This window comes from Hemiscyllium ocellatum, chromosome 30 (assembly GCF_020745735.1).
Source record: "Hemiscyllium ocellatum isolate sHemOce1 chromosome 30, sHemOce1.pat.X.cur, whole genome shotgun sequence".
NCBI lineage: Eukaryota > Metazoa > Chordata > Chondrichthyes > Orectolobiformes > Hemiscylliidae > Hemiscyllium > Hemiscyllium ocellatum.
In genome coordinates, this window is record NC_083430.1 from 2,306,918 (window position 1) to 2,329,758 (window position 22,841).

Below are 22,841 nucleotides of genomic sequence, written 5' to 3' on the forward strand. Positions count from 1 at the left end.
TTTTCCTCTTGTCCTGGAGTGGGCCAATCCTTTCTCTAGTTACCTTCCTGCTCCTTATATATGAAAGAAAAAGGCTTAGGGACTTTCCTTAACCCTGTTTGCTAAAGATATCTTATGATCCTTTTTAGCCTTCTTAATTCCTCATTTCAAAAATGGTCCTACATTCCCAATATTCTTCCAAAGCTTTGTCTGTCTTCAGTTGCGTAGACCTTAGTACGCATCCTTTTTCCTCTTAGCTAGACTCACAATTTTCATCTGTCATCCATGCTTCCCTAACCTTGTCATTTTGATCCCTTATTTTCACAGGAACATGTTTCTCCTGCACTCTAATCAACTTCTCTTTTAAAGCCTCCCACATATCAAATGTGGATTTACCTTCAAGCAGCTGCTCCCAATCTACATTCCCCAGCTTCTTCTGAGTTTTGGTATAGTTGGCCTTTTCCAATTTAGCACTCGTCCTTTAGGATCACTCATCTTTCTCCATTAGTATTCTAAAACTTATGGAATTATGATCACTATTGCCAAAGTAATCCCCCTACTGAAACTTCAACCACCTGGCCGGGCTCATTTCCCAACATCAGGTCCAGTGTGGGAAGTATGGCCCCTTCCTGAGTTGGACTATTTACATACTGCTCTAGAAATCCCTCCTGGATGCTCATTACAAATTCTGTTCCATTGAGACCTCTAAGTGAATTCCAGTTAATGTTGGGTAAATTATCACCACCACCCTGTTTCTCCTACATCTATCCATAATCTGTTTACATGTTATATCTCTACCTCATGTTCACCATTGGGAGGTCTGGAGTACATCCCTAACATTGTTACTGCATCCTTCCTACTTCTGAGCTCTGCCCATATTGCCTCACTACTAGAAGTCCTCCATAGTGCCCTCCTTCGGCACAGCTGCAATACTCTCTGTGACCAGAAATGCAACTCCTCCACCCCTTTACCTCCCACTCTATCCACCTGAAGCATCGACATCCTGGGATGTTTAGTTGCCAATCATGCCCTTCCCTAAAACAAGGCTCAGTAATACAATAGCATGATGCTCCCAAGTACTAATCCAAGCCCTAAATTCGGCTACCTTACCTACTACACTTCTCACATTAAAACAAATGCACCAGTCCCTTTGCATTCATCATCTGCTCCCTGCCTCTTCTTCCCCTTAGTCATGCTGACTTCATTATCTCGTTCCTTACAGGCCTTGGTTACAGCTTCCTTACTGTCCTCTAAACTCATTTCGTTCCCAACCCTCTGCCAAAGTAGTTTAAACCCTCCATTAGCAAAAGCACCCCAAGGACATTGGTTCCTGTCTGGTCTAGGTGGAGACCATCCAATTTGTAATAGTCCCAGCTCCCCCAGAACCGGTCCAAAAATCTGAACACCTCCCTCCTGCACCATTTCTCAAGCCATGCATTCATCCTGCTTGCTCTATCATTCCTACTCTGACTGGTAGCAATCCTGAGATTACTACCTCTGGGGTCCTACCTTTTAACTTGGATCCTAATTCCCTAAATCTTGTAGGACCTCATCCCATTTTTCGCTTTTCTCATGTGGTTCATATAGGCACCACAACAACTGGCTGTTCACCCTCCCCCTTCAGAATGTTCTGCAGCCAATCTGAGACATCTCTGACCTGTGCACCTGAGAGGCAACAAACCATTCAGGAGTCACATTTTCGACCACAGATCTGCCTATCTAGTCCCCTTACAATTGAATCCCCGATGATTATAGCCCTTCCACTCTTTTTCCTGCCCTTCTGTACAGCAGAGCCAGCCATGGTGCCATGAACCTGGCTACAGCTGCCTTACCCTGGTGAGCCATCTCCCCCAACAGTATCCAGTATCCAAAATGGCATACTTGTTTTGGAGGGAGAGGACTGCAGGGGAGACCTGCACGGACTTCTTGTTCTTTCTATGCCTTTTCCATTTCCTTTCTCCCTCAGCAATCCTAATCTGCAGTGTGACCAATTAAGTAAAAGTGCTATCCACAAACCCCTCAGCATCATATATGCTCCAAAGTGAGTCCATCTGCAGCTCCAGAGCTGTCATGCAGCCTAACAAGAGCTGCAACGGGACACACTTCCTGCACATGTTGGAACCAGAGACATTGAGCAAGAGGAGTATGACACGGATCTGAGATCTCCTGCTATTTTTAACCATAAATTGAACTTTAGTCGTCGCTTAGGTAAATGAAAAATACAAGTTTTTAACCAAGATCTTATCTATTTGTCCTATCTATGCCCCTCATGATTTTATAAACTGAGGGTCAACCCTCAGCCTCTAATGCATCAGATAAAACAACCCAGACTATTCAGCCTCTTCTTGCAGCTCACATCCTCCAACCCTGGCAACATCCTTGTAAATCTTTTCTGAATCATTTCAAGTTTCACAATATCCTTCCAATATCTACCTGGAGCACACCTTCCCCAGATACGAAGAGGCATAGAACATAGAACAATACAGCACAGGCCCTTCGGCTTATGATGTTGTGCCGAACATTTGTCCTAGCTTAAGCACCTATCCATGTACCTATCCAATTGCCGCTTAAAGGTCACCAATGATTCTGACTCTGCCACTCCCACAGGCAGCACATTCCATGCTCCCACCACTCTCTGGGTAAAAAGCCTACCCCTGACATCCCCCCTATACCTTCCACCCTTCACCTTAAATTTATGTCCCCTTGTAACACTCTGTTGTACCCCGGGAAAAAGTCTCTGACTGTCTACTCTATCCTTCCCCTGATCATCTTATAAACTTCTATCGAGTCACCCCTCATCCTTCGCCGTTCTAATGAGAAAAGGCCTAGCAGTCTCAACCTATCCTCATATCTATTCTCCATTCCAGGCAACAGCCTGGTAAATCTCCTCTCCAAAGCTTCCACATCTTTCCTAAAGTGAGGCGACCAGAACTGCACACAGTACTCCCAAATGTGGCCTTACCAAGGTCCTGTAAAGCTGCAACATCACCTCACGACTCTTGAATTCAATCCCTCTGCTAATGAACGCTAATACACCATAGGCCTTCTTACAAGCTCTATCCACCTGAGTGGCAACTTTCAAAGAGCTATGAACATAGACCCCAAAATCCCTCTGCTCCTCCACCTTATTAAGGATCTTTGCAAGATTAGAAGGAGGAAAGGTGTGAGAAAAAGAAGTTGCTCAATAGTTTAGTCTAGACTGCCTCTGTTTGTCCATGTCCTCCCCCACCTCTTCACCTCACACCGGCCCCAGACTTGAAATCCACACAGACAAGTTGCAGTTTCAAACCAGGAGCAGCCACAACACAGGTTCCTTTAGACAACAGAACAGAGGGTCCTTCAACCAAGGGACACAACTTTATTTCACAATATTGGGAGCACAGGATTTTCACACAGATCAATGCAAAATGTAAGTGGGACTGAAATGAACAAGCCAGCAAGTTTACTTTAAATGCTTTTCTGAGATTTCTATAAATGAATCAGTCCATTTCACAAACAAGGTGATTACGCAGACTAACAATACAAATCAACAAGTTTATTGTACAAATAAACCTGAGTTTATTCAACAAATCAACCCTGATGATATATACCAAGGGACATTTTGTTGGTGTGTATTTCTATATGGATATGTTAGTGAGTGTCTGTATGTCTAGATATGCGTGAGTCTGTGACCATGTGTCTCTGTATCTGTATGTCTGTCTGTGTCTATTTGCATCAGTGTGACCAGCTCGGTCTGCAATTGGACACAGTGTACCGATAGGGAAGTTTAAGTGCAGCTGTGTTTGCCTGTCTGTGTGTGCATTTCCATCTGTGTCTTTGAATCTAGTTTTGTGCGTGTGTGTGCGCATGCCCAGCTGTGTCTGAAATGGGATACACTCTGAATGAAATAAGCTGTGATGAATCAGTCATGGTCACAGTCAGTCTGTCTCTGTTCCTCCCCCCGCCGGTGTTTAAATCCATCCTCTGCTGGCCTCCGCATGTGACATCACAAGCACCAAATACTACTCTGTTCCACTGCAGCTTCTTCCTGGTCCTCCAGCAGGATGGATCAATTTCGCAACACATCTATCATCCATTCCTCCACAGGACTGAATCAATTCCCTATCACATCGGTCGCACAGTCCTGTAGGAGAATAGACCTTCAACAGAGACAAACCCCAATGGACGTGGCTCAATCATCAGTTAAGGAATTTTGAAAAATCAATCTGCTCTGACACAACTTGATAGCAGGTGGGTCTTGAAACCAGAGCTTCTTGTTAAGAGTTCAGGCACAATGCAGATAACAGGGCTTATTGAGACAGCAGTGAGAAAAAACACTTGGAACCCTGAACTTCATAAATCAAGATATTGAGGAGAAAAACAGGGAAAAAAGTGCTGACCTTTCAAAACCTGGCTTTAGAACAGAAGTAGAGTCCAGTTCTGGTCACCATGCTTCAGTATCTCAAATATGAAGGTTACTTGAGTTAGAGAAACAAAACATGATTTCTATCATGCAACGGTCCAAGGAAGAGGGGAGCTGGAGTTAAGATTTTGGGAAAGAGATGCACGGGTGACATGAGGAAAAGTTTTATTAAGAACAACAGACGCCTGTCCTGCAGTCACTGGTGAACTCGCTGGTGTCACTCGCTGGGGTGACAGAGTAAATCCTTTTCCACAGTGGGAGCAGGTAACAACATCTCACCAGTGTGGACTCGTTGGTGTCGCAGAAGGTTTTTTGAATGGACAAATTGTTTCCCACACATGGTGCAGGAGAATGGCCTCTCTCCAATGTGAATGCGTTGGTGTGTCAGTACTTCACGTTTGTTTTTAAAGCTCTTCTCACAGTGGGAGCATCTGAAAGGTTTCTCATCAGTGTGAACCGGTTGGTGTGCCTTAAGACGGGACAGCCGAGAGAATGTCTTGCCACACTCAGAGCAGGAGAATGGCCTCTCCCCGGTGTGAACTCGTTGGTGCGTCAGCAAATGAGATGACTGAATGAAACTTTTCCCACACTTGGGGCAGGTGAAAGGCCTCTCTCCTGTGTGAATTCGCTGGTGTTTCAGCAGATGTGCTGATGTAGTGAATCCCTTCCCACATTCGGGACAGATGAATGGCCTCTCCCCAGTGTGAACCCGCCGGTGTATCAGCAGGTTGGATGAGTCACTGAACGCTTTCCCACACTCGGGGCAGATGAACGGCCTCTCCCCGGTGTGAATTCGCAGGTGTTTCAGCAGGTGGGGTGACGTAATGTATCCCTTCCCACATTCAGAGCAGATGAATGGCCTCTCCCCAGTGTGAATTTGCTGATGTTTTTGAAGGTTGGATGAGTCACTGAATCCCTTTCCACACACAGAACAGATAAACGGCCTCTCTCCAGTGTGCGTGCGTTCATGTTTCAGAAGGTCAGATAACCAATTGCATCCCTTCCCACACACAGAGCAGGAATACGGCCTCTCCCCAGTGTGACTGCGTCGATGGGTTTCCAGCTGGTATGGGTATTTAAATCCTTTCCCACAGTCCTCACATTTCCATGGTTTCTCTGTGGTGCAGGTTTCCTCATATCTCGCCATATGGGATGATCAGCTGACTCCTCGCCCATACACAGGACAACGATACAGTTTCTCCCCAATGTGAATAGGGTGATGTTATTCAGGCTGTGTAACTGGCTAGAGCTCTCTCAATAGTTAGTCCACTGGAAAACTCGCTTTGGTGGATGGGTCTTCATGCATTTCCAATCACACTGATGTTGGAAATCATTTTTCTAGACAGAACATTGAAAATCCAATGGTTTCAAGACCTGATGATCTCTCAGGTATTGATGGGATGTTTGTTTGGAAGTCTTGCTAATAAATGTGTGTCTGTGATTCTCTGTAAAACAAATTTAAATCAGGAAAAGATATGAGAAAGAGAATTGTTTAAAACATTAAAGGAAATTGTGAAAAGGAGTTCATCGGATCTGGTAATTTGTATGAAAGACACTCAGAAATAGTGACCATGAAAAGCTATTGAATTGTAATACAAACTCAACTAGTTCACAAATGTCTTTCAGCTAAGAATGCTTATTCCTCTTCCTTGTCCTGGGTCTCCAAATAAAGACAGGGGGATACTTAAGGGCATGCTTTCCTCCATATACATCACAGGAATAACTTTGATAGATCCTCCATCCAACAAGCATGACCAGCATGCATGGGGCACCATTATCTATAAATCCCCCTCCCAGGCACACACTATCCTCTTGTGGATACATGTCATTGTTTATATCTGGTCCCTGAGAAACCAGCAATTGCTCACTGAACAGCGCAATGGGAGAACTCTCAAGAGCATAGAACATAGAACAATATAGCACAGTACAGGGCCCTTCAGCTATCAACGTTGTGCCGACTTGTGAAACCGATCTGAAGTCCATCTCACCTACACTTTTTCATTATCATCCATATGCTTACTCAATGAACCCTTAAATGGCCTTAAAGTTGGCTACTACTGTTGCAGGCAGGCCGTTCCACACCACCACTATTCTGAGTAAAGAAACTACCTCTGACATCTGTCGTATATCCTTCACCCCTCACTTTAAAGCTATGTCCCCTTGTGCTAGCCATTGCCATCCAAGAAAAAAGGCTCTCACTCTCCACCATGTCTCATCTTCTGATCATCTTGTATGCCTCTATTAAGTCACTTCTTAACCTGCTTCTCTCAAATGAAAACCACCTCAAGTCCCCAACTCTTTCCTCATAAAACCTTCCCTCCATACCAGGCAATATCCTGGTAAATATCTTCTGCATGCTTTCCAAAGCTTCCACATCCTTCCTATAATGCGGCAACCAGAACAGTACTCAATACTCCAAGTGCGGCCACACCAGAGTTTTGTACAGCTGCACCATGAGCTCATGGCTCTGAAACTCAGTCCCTCTGCCAATAAAAGCTAACACACCGTACACCTTCTTAACAAATCTATCAACCTGGATGTCAACTTGCAGGGATCTATGCACATAGACACAGATCTCATTGCTCATCCACATTGCCAAAAATCATACTATTAGCCCAACACACTGTATTCCTGTTACTCCTTCCAAAGTGAATCACCTCACACTTTTCCACATTGAACTCCATTTGCGACCTCTCATCCCAGCTTTGCAGCTTCTCTATGTGTCCCTGCAACCTGCAACATCCTTCCGCACTGTTGACAACTCCACCGACTTTAGAGTAATCCGTAAATTTACTAACCCATCCTTCTATGCCCTCATCCAGATCATTTATAAAAATAACAAACAGCAGTGGACCCAAGACAGATCCATGCAGTACACCACTAGTAACTGAACTCTAGGAGGATCATTTTCCAACAACCAACACCCTCCGTCTTCTGTCTGCTAGCCAATTTCTGATCCGAAACACTAAATCACCCTCAATCCCATGCGGTATTTTCTGTAACAGTCTGCCATGGGGAACCTTACCAAACATTTTACTGAAATCCATATATATCACATCAACTGCTTTACCCTCATCAACCTGTTTGGTCACATTCTTAAAGAACTCAATAAAGTTTGAGGCACAACCTACCCTTCACAAAACTGTGTTGACTATCCCTAATCAACTTATTATTTTCTAGATGCTTATAAATCCTAAGAACCTTTCCAACACATTATCCAGAACTGAAGTAAGGCTCACTGGTCTATAAGAGTCTATAATTAGGTTGTCTCTACTCCCCTTCTTTAACAAGGGGACAATATTTGCTGCCTTCCAGTCTTCTGGCACTATTCCTGTAGACAATGACGACATAAAGATCAAAGTCAAAGGCTCTGCAATTTCCTCCCTAGCTTCCCAGATAATCCTAAAATCCCATCCAGCCCAGGGTCATATCTACATTCACACTTTCCAGAATTGCTAATACCTCCACTTTATGATCCTCAATCCCATCTAGTCTAATAGCCTGTATCTCGGTATTCACCTCAATAAATTGTCTTTTTCCAGTGTGAATACATTCAGCAGCTATCCTATTTCTTCGGTCTCAAACATACAACTTCCCACTACTGTCCTTGACAGACCCTCAGCACAGCAGAGAATGCCTTATGTCCCAGTAATAAAATTAGATATGAATTAATTTAGGACTATTCTTGAAAAATACTATTCCGAAAATAAATGCCTGAACTTTGAACAGACTCCTTCAGTTTAGCAACTAACCCTGGGAATATTCCCCGCGACAGTCTCCCATTGGAAGTTATTGGGGCCTTTCAGTCCCAGCAGCTTCTCCTCGCTCTACATTCCGGATGTGACCAACACAGAAGGCCAGGGACCGACTTCCGCACCCAACCGTCAGTCGAATGTAAAGCACCTCTTTAACTGACTCGCCTGTGATTCGAGACTAGGATCTGGGATTCCAGTTCACTAACCTTTGGTCTTCAATAACTATCCACTCCAAGCAGCTCCTCACCACTCCCCCGGTGCAGATACCTCTGACCTGGTCTGACTGAGACCGAATTGTTTCCGGAAACCGCACTACGCATGTGCCGCAAGGACATCTCACCTTCCGGGAGGTGGGGCCATATTGCGTTTGCGCAGTACCGCCCTAAGCAGCGATAGACAGACTTCATCCCCGCGGAGGATTCTGGGTTTGTCTTGCACCATTCCATGGATTAAATACGAAGTTGAAGGCGGACTTTGGAATCTGCAGTAGCTCTCCTTCGAAGAATCAGTCAAGTCATATTCATCGGAGTTTCATCGAATAAGGGCCATCTCGAGAAATTATAGGTTTTATAGAATCCCAAACGTGTGAAAACAGGCTCTTCGGCCCAACAAGTCTACACCGATCCTCTGAAGAATATCCCACCCAAACTCATTCCCCATCAATTTACACTGCAAGTACCCTATACATCCCTGAACGCTATGGGCAATTTTTAGTTGGCCAATGTACCTAATCTTTGGATTGTAGGAGGACACGGCAGACACGGACAGAATGTGCAAACTCCATACAGACAGTCCCCCCAGGCTGAAATCAAACGAGGGCCCTGACGTTGTGAGGGAGCAGTGCTAGACGGTGAACCACACCGTGCCGCCCACGATGTACATAATTCTGACAGGTCTGATCAGGATGACTGATCTAATGACTGGGGTGTCCAGAACCAGTGTTCGCAATCTGGTGACCCGAGGTAAACCATTCAGGACAGGAATTAGGAGAAATTTATTCAGCCAGAGAATGTAGAACCTATGTAATTTTCTGTCACAGTAAACATTTGAAGCTAAAACGTTAAATGTTTTCAGAAAGGAGTTACATAATGCCAAACGATGAAAGAGTACAGGAGAAAGTGAGAATAGGATACTGAGTTCGATATTCACGAGTGATCATACTGAACAGTGGAGCAGGATGATAGCCGATTGGCTATCCAGCTCCTACTTTCTATGTTTCCTCTCAACATCGGCGCAGAAACAAATAACCCTGAAGCTGGAAAACAGAAATAAAAATAGAAGGCGCTGAAATTACGGAACACAACAGCACCTGTGGAGAGAAGCAGAGTTAAATCTTCAGGTCAACATCTTTTTATCGGAACTGATGAAAATTGGAAATGTAATAGATTTTCAGCAAGTAAAGGAGGAAGCTTATTTCGAAATACAAAACGAACATCTTTGATCGCTTCACTGTCTGTTAAGGCTCTTTTGAGACAAATATTCATAGCTCTGGAGCAGCATTTGTGGAGAGAAACAGAGTTAACGTTTCAGGTCCAAGGGCCTTTCCTCAGAACCAGGTGAGTTATGCATTCTAAATTATAACGCTATGGGAAATTTCAGCTATATCGGTGTGGACTTGTAGAGCCGAAGGGCCTGTTTCCAGGCTGTAAGTAAGCTAATCTTATCTGTTGAATCCGCATATTGATCAAAATGTCTCTCTCTGATTAGTTTACAACCGGTAATTGTTGCAGTTCACAAAACAGCATTCCTTGATGGGTGCAAACGCAGGCAACAAGTGTGGGTGCACTGGGATCAAGCACAGGAAGTATGCGTAGCTGTCTCCTTCGATCTCACTAGGTTTGATTACTGATACGGCATTTGAGAGAAATGTAAATAAGGAACCTTCAATAGGGTGTAGGTTTGCTCGCTAAGCTGTAGGTTTGATATCCTGACGTTTCATTACCTGGCTAGGAAACAGTGGAGATGTCCAATTGAAGGGAGCTGTTATCTCCTGCTTTCTATTTATATCTTTCTCCTGGATGGGGTTCCTGGGGTTTGTGGTGATGTCATTTCCTGTTCGTTTTCTGAGGGATTGATAGATGGCATCTGGATATATGTGTTTATTTATGGCGTTGTAGTTGGAGTGCCAGGCCTCTAGGAATTCTCTGGCATGTCTTTGCTTAGCCTGTCCCAGGATAGATGCGTTGTCCCAGTCAAAATGGTGTTTTTTTTTCATCCATGTGTCGAAGATTCGGAAAACAGAGGACAACCACCTATATAATGTATTCAAGAAGAACGGATACTCAAAAAATACAGTGTGCAGATTCCTCAAGAACAAACCACGACAAGCAGATCAAACACAGCCAAAAACCCTAACCACTTACCGTACATCAAAGAAGTTTCAGAAATGACAGCCAGACTACTAAGACCCCTCAGCATCCTAGTAGCACACAAACCCACCAACATTCTCAAACAAAAACTAACAAACTTAAAAGACCCAGTACAACCCATGGACAAAACCAATGTCATCTACAGAATTCCATGCAAGAACTGCCACAAACACTACGCAGGACAAACAGGAAGAAAGTTAGCCATTAGGATGCACGAACAGCCACAAAAAGACACAACCCTCTCTCCCTCGAAGCCCTATACATGGATGAAAAAAACCCACCATTTCAACTGGGACAACACATCTATCCTGGGACAGGCTAAGCAAAGACATGCCAGAGAATTCCTAGAGGCCTGGCACTCCAGCCACAACACCATAAACAAACACATAGATCTAGATGCCATCTATCAACCCCTCAGAAAACGAACAGGAAATGACATCACCATAAACCCCAGGAACCCCCATCCAGGAGAAAGACATAAATAGAAAGCAGGAGACAACAGCTTCGCTTCACTTGGAGGTCGCCACTGATGATGTTACCTAGCCAGGTAATGAAATGTCTGGATATCAAACCTACAGCTCACCGAGCAAACCTACACCCTAAACCTCAACCTGAGCTACAAACCTTCACAACCTTGCAAAAAGGAACTGTCAATGTTAGCCGTAGGAATTACTGGGGTTTGATTCCAGGGTCTCCTGGTTTGAGGCAGGTCCTTTGAACATCTAAGCCATGACGCCATCCAGTAGTGTGCTTTTCCCATCAATACGTTCATTTCTTTGACCAGTCGATCACAGGAACTCAATGTTGTTTTTTGCTTGATCGCTGGGTGAGAATGGGTTTTGCAAAGACGGACAGTTCACAGTTGAACACTCCACTGAAAATGCACAGAAAGAGACGATCTGCTCTTGTATTAGTTTAAAACTGATATTTTCACCTATTTAAACTGACGGGATAAAGAGAATGCGTTCATCCTCCCAAGGCCCATTAACTGTGTTAATACACATAGAGGGAAGCTCACAAGAAGATCAGGGCGATTGTTTGTATTATCCTGAGGCTACTGTCCCCATGTGTCTGTGTGTCACCCCCATGGCTGAAAATGAGGATCAGTTTCTCAAGGGTTTTTAACACAGTCTGACCATGTCAAACTTCAGTCCCATCGTTGTGTCATTTAAGATCACAGAGATAATGTCATTTCCATGAGTGCTTGAAACATTGGGATTTGGAGATGCCGGTGTTGGACTGGGTTGTACAAGGTTAAAAATCACACATCACCAGGTTATAGTCCAGCAGGTTTATGTGGAAGCACTAGCTTTCGGAGCATTGCTCCTTGTTCAGGTGTTTGTGCAGTATACGATTGGAAGATATAGAATTTATAGAATTTTGAAAGACACTGTACATTTTTGCTATAAATTCTGTGTCTTACAATCTTATACTCCACAACCACTTGATGAAGGAGCTGCGCTCCGAAAGCTAGTGCTTCCAGTGTAACCAGTTGGACTGTAGCCTGGTGTTGTGTGATTTTAAACTTGAAACATCAGAACACACCAGACTGTGTGCCAAATGCTGGAGTAAAAAATGAGGTCTGCAGATGCTGGAGATTATAGCTGCAAATGTGTTGCTGGTCAAAGCACAGCAGGCCAGGCAGCATCTCAGGAATAGAGAATTCGACGTTTCGAGCATAAGCCCTTCATCAGGAATAAGTTATTCCTGATGAAGGGCTTATGCTCGAAACGTCGAATTCTCTATTCCTGAGATGCTGCCTGGCCTGCTGTGCTTTGACCAGCAACACATTTGCAGCTGCCAAATGCTGGAACCTGGGACTAGAATAGATGGATGTCTGATGACCCGCACGATGGGTAGATTGGTCTTTTTCCACGCTCGAAGACGGGGAGAAACTGATCTGCAGAGGAATGGGAGTTCCACTCTGTTATTTAACCATGGGAGAGCTTTTCTGAACCTTGAAATGAGCTGGCAGACAATCATTTTTATCCCAAATGTCATTCAGGTTAACGTAAAACAAAGTATTGCAGATGCTGGAAATCTGAAACAAAACCAGGAATTGATCAAGAAATCCAGCAGGGCTGGTAGCACAGCATCTGTGAAGAGAAACAGATGTTTAAGGTCGACAGAATCAGGTTAGTGATGCATTTCTACATTAAGATTTTGGGGAAATTATCAGTTTTATCTTTTGAATCAGCATATTTATCAAAATCTCTCATTAGCTTACAACCATCAACATTATAAATGTCAAATACTGCTTCTGTTGCCCTGGGAGAGCTGGTGAAATGCAGTGTTTTTTTTTCTTCTCCTGTCAGTGAGCAGCCAGCTCAAGTAGAGAATTGGTCCTTTTGGTGTCTACCTCAATATGCCCCTCTATTTGTCTCTGTCTGTGTGTATCTACCTGACTCTCTTCCACATTCTCCAACTTTCTGTCTTTCCATATCCCTCATTTCCCATTTCTGCTCTTTGAAAAGTCTGACATTCGAAGACAGTTTGACAGTGAAGCTGCCGAGAGGCTTTCTCCCTCCAGGCTGGAGTGTCCAGAACTGGGCTCACATCCTCCGGATAATGTTTCTGTCACTTAGGCCCAAGAGAAAGAGGCATTTCTTCCCTTCAAATATTATGACCCTTTAGAAATTAGATTAGATTAGATTACTTTTGATTAGATTAGATTATTTACAGTGTGGAAACAGGCCCTTCAGCCCAACAAGTCCACACCGACCCGCCAAAGCGCAACCCACCCATACCCCTACATTTATCCCTTGCCTAACACTACGGGCAATTTAGCATGGCCAATTCACCTAACCCGCACATCTTTGGACTGTGGGAGGAAACCGGAGCACCCGGAGGAAACCCACGCAGACACGGGGAGAACGTGCAAACTCCACACAGTCAGTCACCTGAGGCAGGAATTGAACCTGGTCTCTGGCGCTATGAGGCTACAGTGCTAACCACTGTGCCACCGTGCCACCCACTATTGAAATATATTGAATGTTCCTAATTCTAAATGGAATTCATAATCTAGTAGAAAAAATAATCACAATTCCACCACAATTACAATGATGTCTTTACTCTTGGTGCCAAAACATGTGGTGCTGGAAAAGCACAGCCAGTCAGGTAGCATTTCATAAGCTCTGATAAAGAGCTGATGTTTGAAACAGCGACTCTCCTGCTCCTCGGATGCTGCCTGACTGGCTGTGCTTTTCCAGCATCACATTATTTGACTCTGATCCCCAGCACCTGCAGTCATCATTTTCTCCCTCTTTGCTGTTGGTGTTAAATGAATGAATGGTGACAACAGAGAATGAGAAGGATCAGCTCGTGGTGTCTGAGCCATTACCACAACATTCCCTGGCAAGTCTGCAGCATCTCCTGCCTCAGCTTGTTATTCCTACCAAACGGGGAATGAAGGAATGAGAGTAAAAGTAAAGGAGAAGCAGATGTGCTTGTGGAACAGAGGTAAGATACTCCAGATTGAATTGATAGTGAACAAGAAACAGCACTCACGGATAGGGCCAATGCAGGCGACAGGGGTGGGGAGAACCAAATCATAGCAGGCTGAGCTCAAGCACAGGGAGCATTTAGAGTTGTCTCCTTCCACATCCTGGATCAACAGCATGGCATTTACAAGAAATTTAAACAATGAACCTTGAAAGTAAGGCACAGGCACCACCAAGTTTACGAGGCAGGAACGTTAACCAACTAAGCCACGACGCCACACTTTTCCCATCCATTTGTGCATTTCCTTGCCCACAGTAACTCAAAGATTGCTTTTTCTGTATCAGTGTTCCTCAGTGAGAATTACTCTTGCAAACACAGACAGGTCACAGCTGAACATTCTCCACTGAAAACACACAATCATCTCTTGCATTGGCTTAAAACTGATATTTTCACCTGTTTAAACTGACAGGATAAAGAGGATGCGTTCATCCTCTCGGGGCACATTAACTGTGTAAACACACCATCATAGAAAATCGTCCATGCCTCTGCTCTTCCTACCAAAGTGCATGACCTCAAATTTGCTCACATTGTACTCAATCTGCCACTTCTTTGCTCACTCTCCTAACCTGTTCAAATCCTTCTGCAGCCTACCTATCTCCTCAATGCCATCTGTCTCTCTAGCTATCTTTGTATCAAACTTAGCCAGAATGCCCTCAGTTCCTTCATGCGGGTGGCACGGTGGCACAGTGGTTAGCACTGCTGCCTCACAGAGCCTGAGACCCGGGTTCAATTCCCGACTCAGGCGACTGCCTGTGTGGAGTTTGCACATTCTCCCCGTGTCTGCGTGGGTTTGCTCTGTGTGCTCCGGTTTCCTCCCACATTCCAAAGATGTGCAGGTCAGGTGAATTGGCCATGCTAAATTGCCCGTAGTGTTAGGTGGGGGTATGGGTGGGTTGCGCTTCGGCGGGTCAGTGTGGACTTGTTGTGCTGAAGGGCCTGTTTCCACACTGTAAGTCTAATCTAATCTAAATCATTAGTGCATAAAGTGAGAGGTTGTGGTCCCAACACTGAGCCTTGCAGAACTCCACTTGCAATCTTGAGAAGAACCTTTTATTCCCAGTGTCTGCTTTCTGCCAAATAGCCAAGCTTCTATCCATGCTAGCACCTTGCCTCTAATACCATAGGCCCTTATCTTACTCAGTACCCTCCCGTACGGTACCTTGTCAAATGTCTTCTTGAAGTCCAGGTAAACAACATCCATTGTTTCTCCTTGGTCTAACCTGCTTGACACTTCCTCAAAGAATTCTAGCAGATTTGTCAGGTATGACCTCCCCTTGATGAAACCATGCTGACTTTGCCCCATTTTACCTTACTCTTCTGTTTATTCAGAAATCTCACCCTTCACAATGGATTCCAGGATCTAACCCATGACCAAGTTCGGCTAACTGGTCTGTAATTTTCCATCTTCTGCCTTACTCCCTTTTTAAATACCTCCAGAGATCTTCAGCTATCTCCCTTAGAAGTCTGGGGTGTGGTCCATCTTGTTTAGGTGATTTATCCACCTTCAGGCTTTTCCACTTTTGTAGCACCTTCTCCTTGGTGATGGCGCCATGCTCAACTCAGCTCCCTCACTCTCTTGATTTTTTGGGATAATACTCATGTCTTGGCAATTCCTTGTTTCTGGAGATCAGAGTCAAAGAGTGTGATGCTGGAAAAGCACAGCCAGTCAGGCAGCATCCGAGAAGCAGGAGAATCAACATTTCGAGCATAAGCCCTTCATCAGGATGTCCTACGCTTGAAACATTGATTCTCCTGCTCCTCAAATGCTGCCTGATCCAGCACCACACTCTTCGAACCATTTCCTTATTTCCCACTACTATCTCTCCAGCATCATTTTCCAGTGGCACAATATCCACTTTTGCTACTCTTTTGCCCTTTATATATTCAAAGAAACTCTTGCAGTCTTCATTTATATTACTGGCTAGCTTACTGTCATATTTAATCTTCTCCCTCTTTTTTTTGTTGTTCTCTGTTGGTCTTCTTAAGGTTCCCAATCCTCTGGTTTTCCACTGCCCTTTGCGATTTTATATGCTTCCTCCTTTGCTTTTATGCTATCCTTGACTTCCCTAGTCAGCCATGGTTGCCTCATCCTCCCTGTACCATGCTTCTTTTTCCTCAGGATGAATCTCTGCTGTCTCTCTTGAATTACCACCAGAAACTCCTGCCATTGCTGTTCCACTGTCTTTCTTCCAAGGTGCCTCTCCCAGTCAATTCTACCCAGGTCCTCCCTCGTGCCTCTGTAGTTGCCTTTATTCAGCTATAATACCATTACCTCTGATTCTATCTTCTCCCTCTCAAACTGCAGAGTAATTTCAATCATATTTCAATCATATAGCCCCCTAAGGGTTCCTTTGCCTTACGCTCCCTTATCCAGACTAATCTTCTGGAATTTTTTGAGGATGTAACTCTGAAGATGGAAGATCCAGTGGATGTAGTGTACCTGGACTTTCAGAAAGCTTTTATAAAGTCTCACATAGGAGGTTAGTGAGCAAAATTAGGGCGCATGGTATTGAGGGCAAAATACTGACTTGGATTGAAAATTGGCTGGCTGACAGGAAACAAAGAGTACTGATTAATGGCTCCCTTTCGGAATGGCAGGCAGTGACCAGTGGGGTACGCAGGGATCAGTGCTGGGACCGCAGCTTTTTACATATACATAAATTATATAGATGATGGTATTAAAAGTAATATTAGCAAATTTGCTGATGATACAAAGCTGGGTGGCAGGGTGAAATGTGATGAGGATGTTAGGAGATTACAGGGTGACCTGGACAGGCTAGGTGAGTGGACAGATGCATGGCAGATGCAGTTTAATGTGGATAAATGTGTGGTTATCCACTTTGTTGGCAAGAACAGGAAGGCAGATGACTACCTAAATGGAGTCAAGTTAGGTAAAGGGACAGTACAACGAGATATAGGTATTCTTGTACATCAGTCAATGAAAGCAAGCATGCAGGTACAGCAGGCAGTGAAGAAGGCTATTAGCATGCTGGCCTTCATAACAAGAGAAATTGAGTATAGAAGCAAAGAGGTTCTTGTGCAGCTGTACAGGCCCTGGTGAGACTGCACCTGGAATATTGTGTGCAGTTTTGGTCTCCAAATTAAGGAAAGACATTCTGAGGGAGTGCAGCATATGTTCACGAGGTCAATTCCTGGAATGGTGGGACTATCTTACGTTGAAAGATTGGAGTGATTGGGCTTGTATACCCTTGAACTTAGAATGCTGAGAGGCATCTGATTGAGACGTATAAGATTATTAAAGGATTTAACATTCTGGAGGCAGGAAGCATGTTTCCGCTGATGGGTGAGTCCCGAACCGGAGGACACAGTTTAAATGTAGGCCATTAGGAACAGAGTTGAAGAGAAACTTCTTCACCCGGAGAGTGGTGAGTGTGTGGAATGCTCTGCCCCAGAAGGCTGTGGAGGCCAAGTCTCTGGATACTTTCAAGAAAGAGTTGGATAAAGCTCTTAAGGATAGTGGAATCAAGGGTTATGGGGATAAGGCAGTAACAGGATACTGATTGAGGGCAGAATGGGCAGAATGACCTACTCCTGCACATATTGTCTATTGTCTATCAAGTCTGCCTCATTGCACAACACTAAATCCAGTATTGCCTGTTCCCTAGTGGGCTCCATCACAAGCTGCCCCACAAGGCCATCTCGTAGATATTTCACAAATTCCCTGAACTGTTATTTCTAGATTAGATTAGATTCCCTACAGTGTGGAAACAGGCTCTTCGGTCCACCCACCCAGACCCATTTCCCTCTGACTAATGCACCTAACACTATGGGCAATTTACCATGGCCTGTACATCTTTGGACTGTGGGAGGAAACCAGAGCAGCCGGAGGAAACCCACGCAGACACGGAGAGAATGTGCAAACTCCACACAGACAGTTGCCTGAGGCTGGAATCGAACCCGGGTCTCTGGTGTTGTGAGGCAGCAGTGCTCACCACTGAGCCACCGTGCTGCCCTATTGCAATCTGCTTGCGACTTGATTTTCCCAGTCCACCTGCACATTGAAATCCCCCATGATCGCTGTAACTTTCCCTTGCTAAAACATCTTTTCTATCCCCTGGTGTGTCTTGCGCCCCAGATCCTGACTACTGTTTGGAGGCTTATGGTTCTTCTTAACCTTTGTGGTTCCTAAGTTCTACCGTCACAGATTCTACAGCATCTGGCCCTACTTAATTTCTTATTATTGATTTGATTTAATTTCTTACTAATAAGGCATCCCACCCCCACTGGCCACTGGGCTATATTTTTGATAGGATGTACATCCTTGAATATTCAGCTCCCAATCCTGATCCCCTTGCAGTCGTGATACCCACCATGTCTATTCTTTATGTCATAACCATCTTCAGCAGTAATGTTTCTCACTCCATGTTTTCAAACAGTTCATATTATCATCCTGGGTTTAAGTGAAGAAGGTGGAGTTGTGATAATCTGATGTTGTTCCTGTACTCCAGGAAGGTATACAACAGGCTGATGCTAACAGGGGCTCATTTTGAGACATTAAGCTGCAGTGAAGGGGCGGCACCAATAAAGGCATTATTCAACTTGCCCAATTCTAGATCCTCGGCTGGATATGACCTGGGGTTTCTCACTGAATTTATTCAACATCTTGACTCAAAGAATCCATGACTCAAAGAATGAAAGTAGATTTTACTTTAGTGGATCATGATTAGCACAGTAACTGGGAACAAAATGATGGATAGTTCCAGCAGAGAAGGAGGCAACCCAGAAGCAGGCACCTGAAGACAAATATGTTTCCTTTTCCAGTGAATGGCATCACTTTACAAAGTGGAGACTATTGAAGTCAAGCAGTGACAGTGATGATCTTTACTAGTTGTTCACCTTGTGACTGTTCCCATTGCTGCTCATGTCTGTGTAAACATCAGAACTCTGCAACATGGGGGTGTTGGTCTGTACAGGGTCAGGAACGCAATGGGCAATGTGTCTGACTCTACATCAGGAGATTGTAGATTCCGCTCCTACTTAACTTGAGTGTCATTCACAGCTTCTTTGTATTTCCAAACTCATCTTTCTCATTGTCCTGAAGCCAAGATGTGGTTTGAACTCCTGATCTGCAGGGATGAGAATCCTTTCACTGTCTCCCATGAGTAAATGTACCCGATAACACCAGAATCAATCTCACAGTGCTGTCAGAGGCGGGGAGCTGAAATAGTCCCAATGCTGCTCATGGGCATCTTTTCATTTCCCAAACCCAAAGAAAGGGTACTAACAACAAAGCCCAGTCTCACCTTTGTGAATCTTTAGAAATTCTTTGGTAAGCAGAATCAGAGGAGAGTGAAGGGTGTACTGGCTGACTGAGCAGAGAGAGTCAAGGCAATTTCCCCTTCTTTCAGAGGGGCCTCTGATATGTCCAAGGATATTAACTGATCCGAAACAATGAACAGATTCCTGTAAGATCTGCTCCATTTTTGGTGGTGTCACAGTCAGGAAAAAACAACACTGTTGTTTTTTCCTGACTGTGACACCAGCAAAAACAAAGCAGATCTTACAGGAATCTGTTCATTGTTTCGGATCAGTTAATATCCTTGAATATATCAGAGGCCCCACTGAAAAGTTGCTCCTTAGGTCTCTTTTATATCTTTCTCCTCTCACCCTCAACCTATGCCCTCTAGTTCTGGACTCCTCCACCCGAGGGAAAACATCCCTAGCCTATTCAGCCTCTCCCTCAAGCTCAAATCCTCCAACCCTGGCAATATGCTTGTGAATCTTTTCTGAACCCTTTCAAGTTTCACAACATCCTTCCTCCTACAGGAAGGAGATGAGAACTGCACAATATATTCTAAAAGTGGCCTAACCAATGTCATGTACAGCCACCCATGTTCTCTCAACTCCTGTACTCAATGCTCTGACCAATAAAGCATACCAAATGCCTTCTTGACTATCCTATCTACCTGTGACTCCACTTTCAAGGAACTATGGACCTGCACTCCAAGGTCAACAACATCTCCCTCCTCTCTTGCCCCTCTTTCTATCCTTCATATAGGAGAAAGTGAGGATTGCAGACTTTGGAGATCACAGTTGAGAGTGTGGTCCTGGAAAAGCACAGCAGGTCAGGCAGCATCCGAGGAACAGGCGAATCGACGTTTTAGACATAAGCCCTTTACCCTGATGAAGGGCTTATGCCCAAACCGTTGATTTGCCTGCTCCTCGGGTGCTGTCTGGCCTGCTGTGCTGATCCTTCCTGTAGCACTTGTATCCTGGAACATTAAGATGCCAGTCCTGTCCGTCCCTGAGCTATGTCTCTGTTCTTGCTATGATAACCCAGTCCCATGTTCCTAATCATATCCTGAGTTCATTTGCATTCTCTGTTAGACCTTTTGCATTGATATAAATGCTATTTAAATTGTCAGTCCGACCTTGTTCTCTGTTTTGTCCCTGTCTTCCTGTTTGACACCTTCATTTTCCCAACTGTACCAGTCTCAGATTGATCAGTTTCCTCACTCTCTCCCTGGGTGCCACTACTCGCCCCACCCACCACCACCACCCCCTCCCCCCCACCTCCCCCAACCACCACTCCAACTTACTAATTTAAATCATCCTGAGCAGCTCTAGCAGATCTCCTCGCCAGTGTATTAGTCCCTTTCCCAGTCAAATGCGATCTGTCTTGTACAAGTCACTTCTACCCAGATGAGATTCCAATGATTCAAAAATGTGAACCATTCTCTCCTGTATCAGCTCCTCACCCACTCATTCATCTGCTCTATCCTCACGTTCCTACCCTCACCAGCTCCTCTCACCGGGAGTAATCCAGATATTGCTAACCGCGAAGGCATCCTTTTTAAATTCCTGCCTAACTTCTTAAATTTTCCTTCAGAATCTAATCCTTTTCCCTTCCTATGTCATGAGTTCCATTTTGTACAATGAAATCCTGCTGGTCTCTCTCCCCTTTGAGAATATTCTGCATTATCTCAAAGATATTCTTGATCTTGGCACCAGGGAGGCAACACACCATTTTGATTTCTTGCTGTTAGCTACAGAAATGTCTGTCTGTGCCTCTGACTAAAGAGTCACCTATCACAACCAACCACTTAGACCCTGATGTGACCATTACATTAGAGCCAGTCTTGGTATCAGAAACTTGGCTGTTCATGTTACATTCCCCTGAGAGTCCATGTCCCCTACACTTTCCAAAGCAGCATACTTGTTTGAGGTGGGGATAGCACTACCTGCCTCCCTCTCCTACCTTTCCTGGAGGTAACCCATCTACCTGACTGTACTTGCGGTTTTTCTCCTTTCCTATAACTGCCATCCATCACACCCCTTAGTTCCTGTAAATTGCTCATTGCCACTAACTGCCACTCCAAACGATTCATTGGACCTGAAGGAATTCACACCCAAACACACTTATTGCAGACATAATCATTAGCAACATGGAAACTCCCACATCTGACAGGAAGAGCATAACACTCTATTAAAGGCCATCTTTGTTCCTTAATAGTCTACTGAAAATAGCACTGTCTTACTGCTCTAAAAAACACTTAGTGCCTCTATTTTATATTTTTAAAATTTCATCGAGGCAGATCTCAATAAAACATAAACCAAAAAGGATCCACTCTATTAACTTTTGCAGATTTACAGCAATGTTACACTTAAAAACTATGCACCTAGCTTCTCCCATGCTGTGAGCTCTCCCACACCAAGGCCAGCGGTGAATTTCGCTGTTTGATTTTTCTTAGACACACTCCACTGTCAAGAGATTGGTTACTGATGTGTACAGTCCAGATTTTTTTTCGAAGTGTCAACTGGTGACAAGTGTTGTTTCGTTTCCTCTCCTTCTTCCTTCTCTCTCTCTCTCTCTCTCTCTGTTTTTCTCTCTCTCTCCCTCTTTTTTCTTTCTGTCTTCTTTTTCTCTCTCTCCTTTTTTCTTAGAAGGTGCTGTTGATGGCACTGATGATTGAGAGAGGACTGATGGGGAGGTAATTGTGTGGGTTGGATTTGTCCTGCTTTTTACATACAGGATATACTTGGGCAATTTTCCATATTGTCAGGTAGATGCCAGTGTTGTAACTCCAGGAACAGCTTGGTTAGGGGAGTGGCAAATTCTGGAGCAAAATATTCAGTACTATTGCCAGGATGTTGTCAGGGCATGTAGTATTTGCAGTATCCAATGTCTCCAACAGTTTCTTGATATCACATGGAATGAATCAAATTCAATGAAGGCAGGTATCTGTGATGCTGGGGACCACTGGAGGAAGTTGAGATGGATCATCCACTTGGCACATTTGGCTGAAGATTGCTGCGAAAGCTTCAGCCTTATCTTCTGCATTGATATGCTGGGCTCTCCATCATTGAGGATGGGGATCTTTGTGGACCCTCCTCCTCCAGTTAGTTGTTTAATCATCCAACACTGCTCACGACTCGATGTGGAAGGACTGCAGAGCTTAGATCTGATTCATTGGTTGTAGACTGCTCAGCTCTGTCTAACACTTGCTGTTTATGCCATTTGGCATGCAAGTAGTCCTGTTTGGGAGCTTCATCACGGTGACACCTCATTTTCAGGTGTGCCTGGTACTGCTCCTGACATGCCCTCCTAAACCCTCCATTGAACCAGGGTTGATCCCCTGGCCTAATGATAATGGTTGAGTGGGAGCTATGCAGGACCATGAGTATGCAGATTGTGCTGGAGTCCTATTCTGCTGCTGTTGATGGCCCACAGCAGCTCAAAGATGCCCAACCTTGAGTTGCTGGATCTGATCAAAGTCTGTTCTATTTAACACAGTGATAGTGCCACACAGCATGATGGAGGGTATTCTCAATGCGAAGGCAGGACTTTGTCTCCACAAGGTTTGTGCAGTGGCA

At 44.5% G+C, this 22,841-nt stretch overlaps 1 protein-coding gene across 1 annotated transcript; it reads right to left on the reverse strand.

Annotated features, from left to right (window-relative positions):
* Nucleotides 1-3,333: 3,333 nt before the first annotated feature.
* On the reverse strand, nt 3,334-8,433 carry LOC132829967 (gastrula zinc finger protein XlCGF7.1-like). The gene is made up of 2 exons (XM_060847399.1): nt 8,343-8,433; nt 3,334-5,826 (listed from the first exon to the last, which is right to left on the reverse strand). Exon 2 carries the CDS (start codon nt 5,526-5,528, stop codon nt 4,599-4,601), a length of 930 nt encoding a protein of 309 aa, XP_060703382.1. The 5' UTR covers nt 5,529-5,826; nt 8,343-8,433; the 3' UTR covers nt 3,334-4,598.
* Between the last annotated feature and the right edge of the window lie 14,408 nt (nt 8,434-22,841).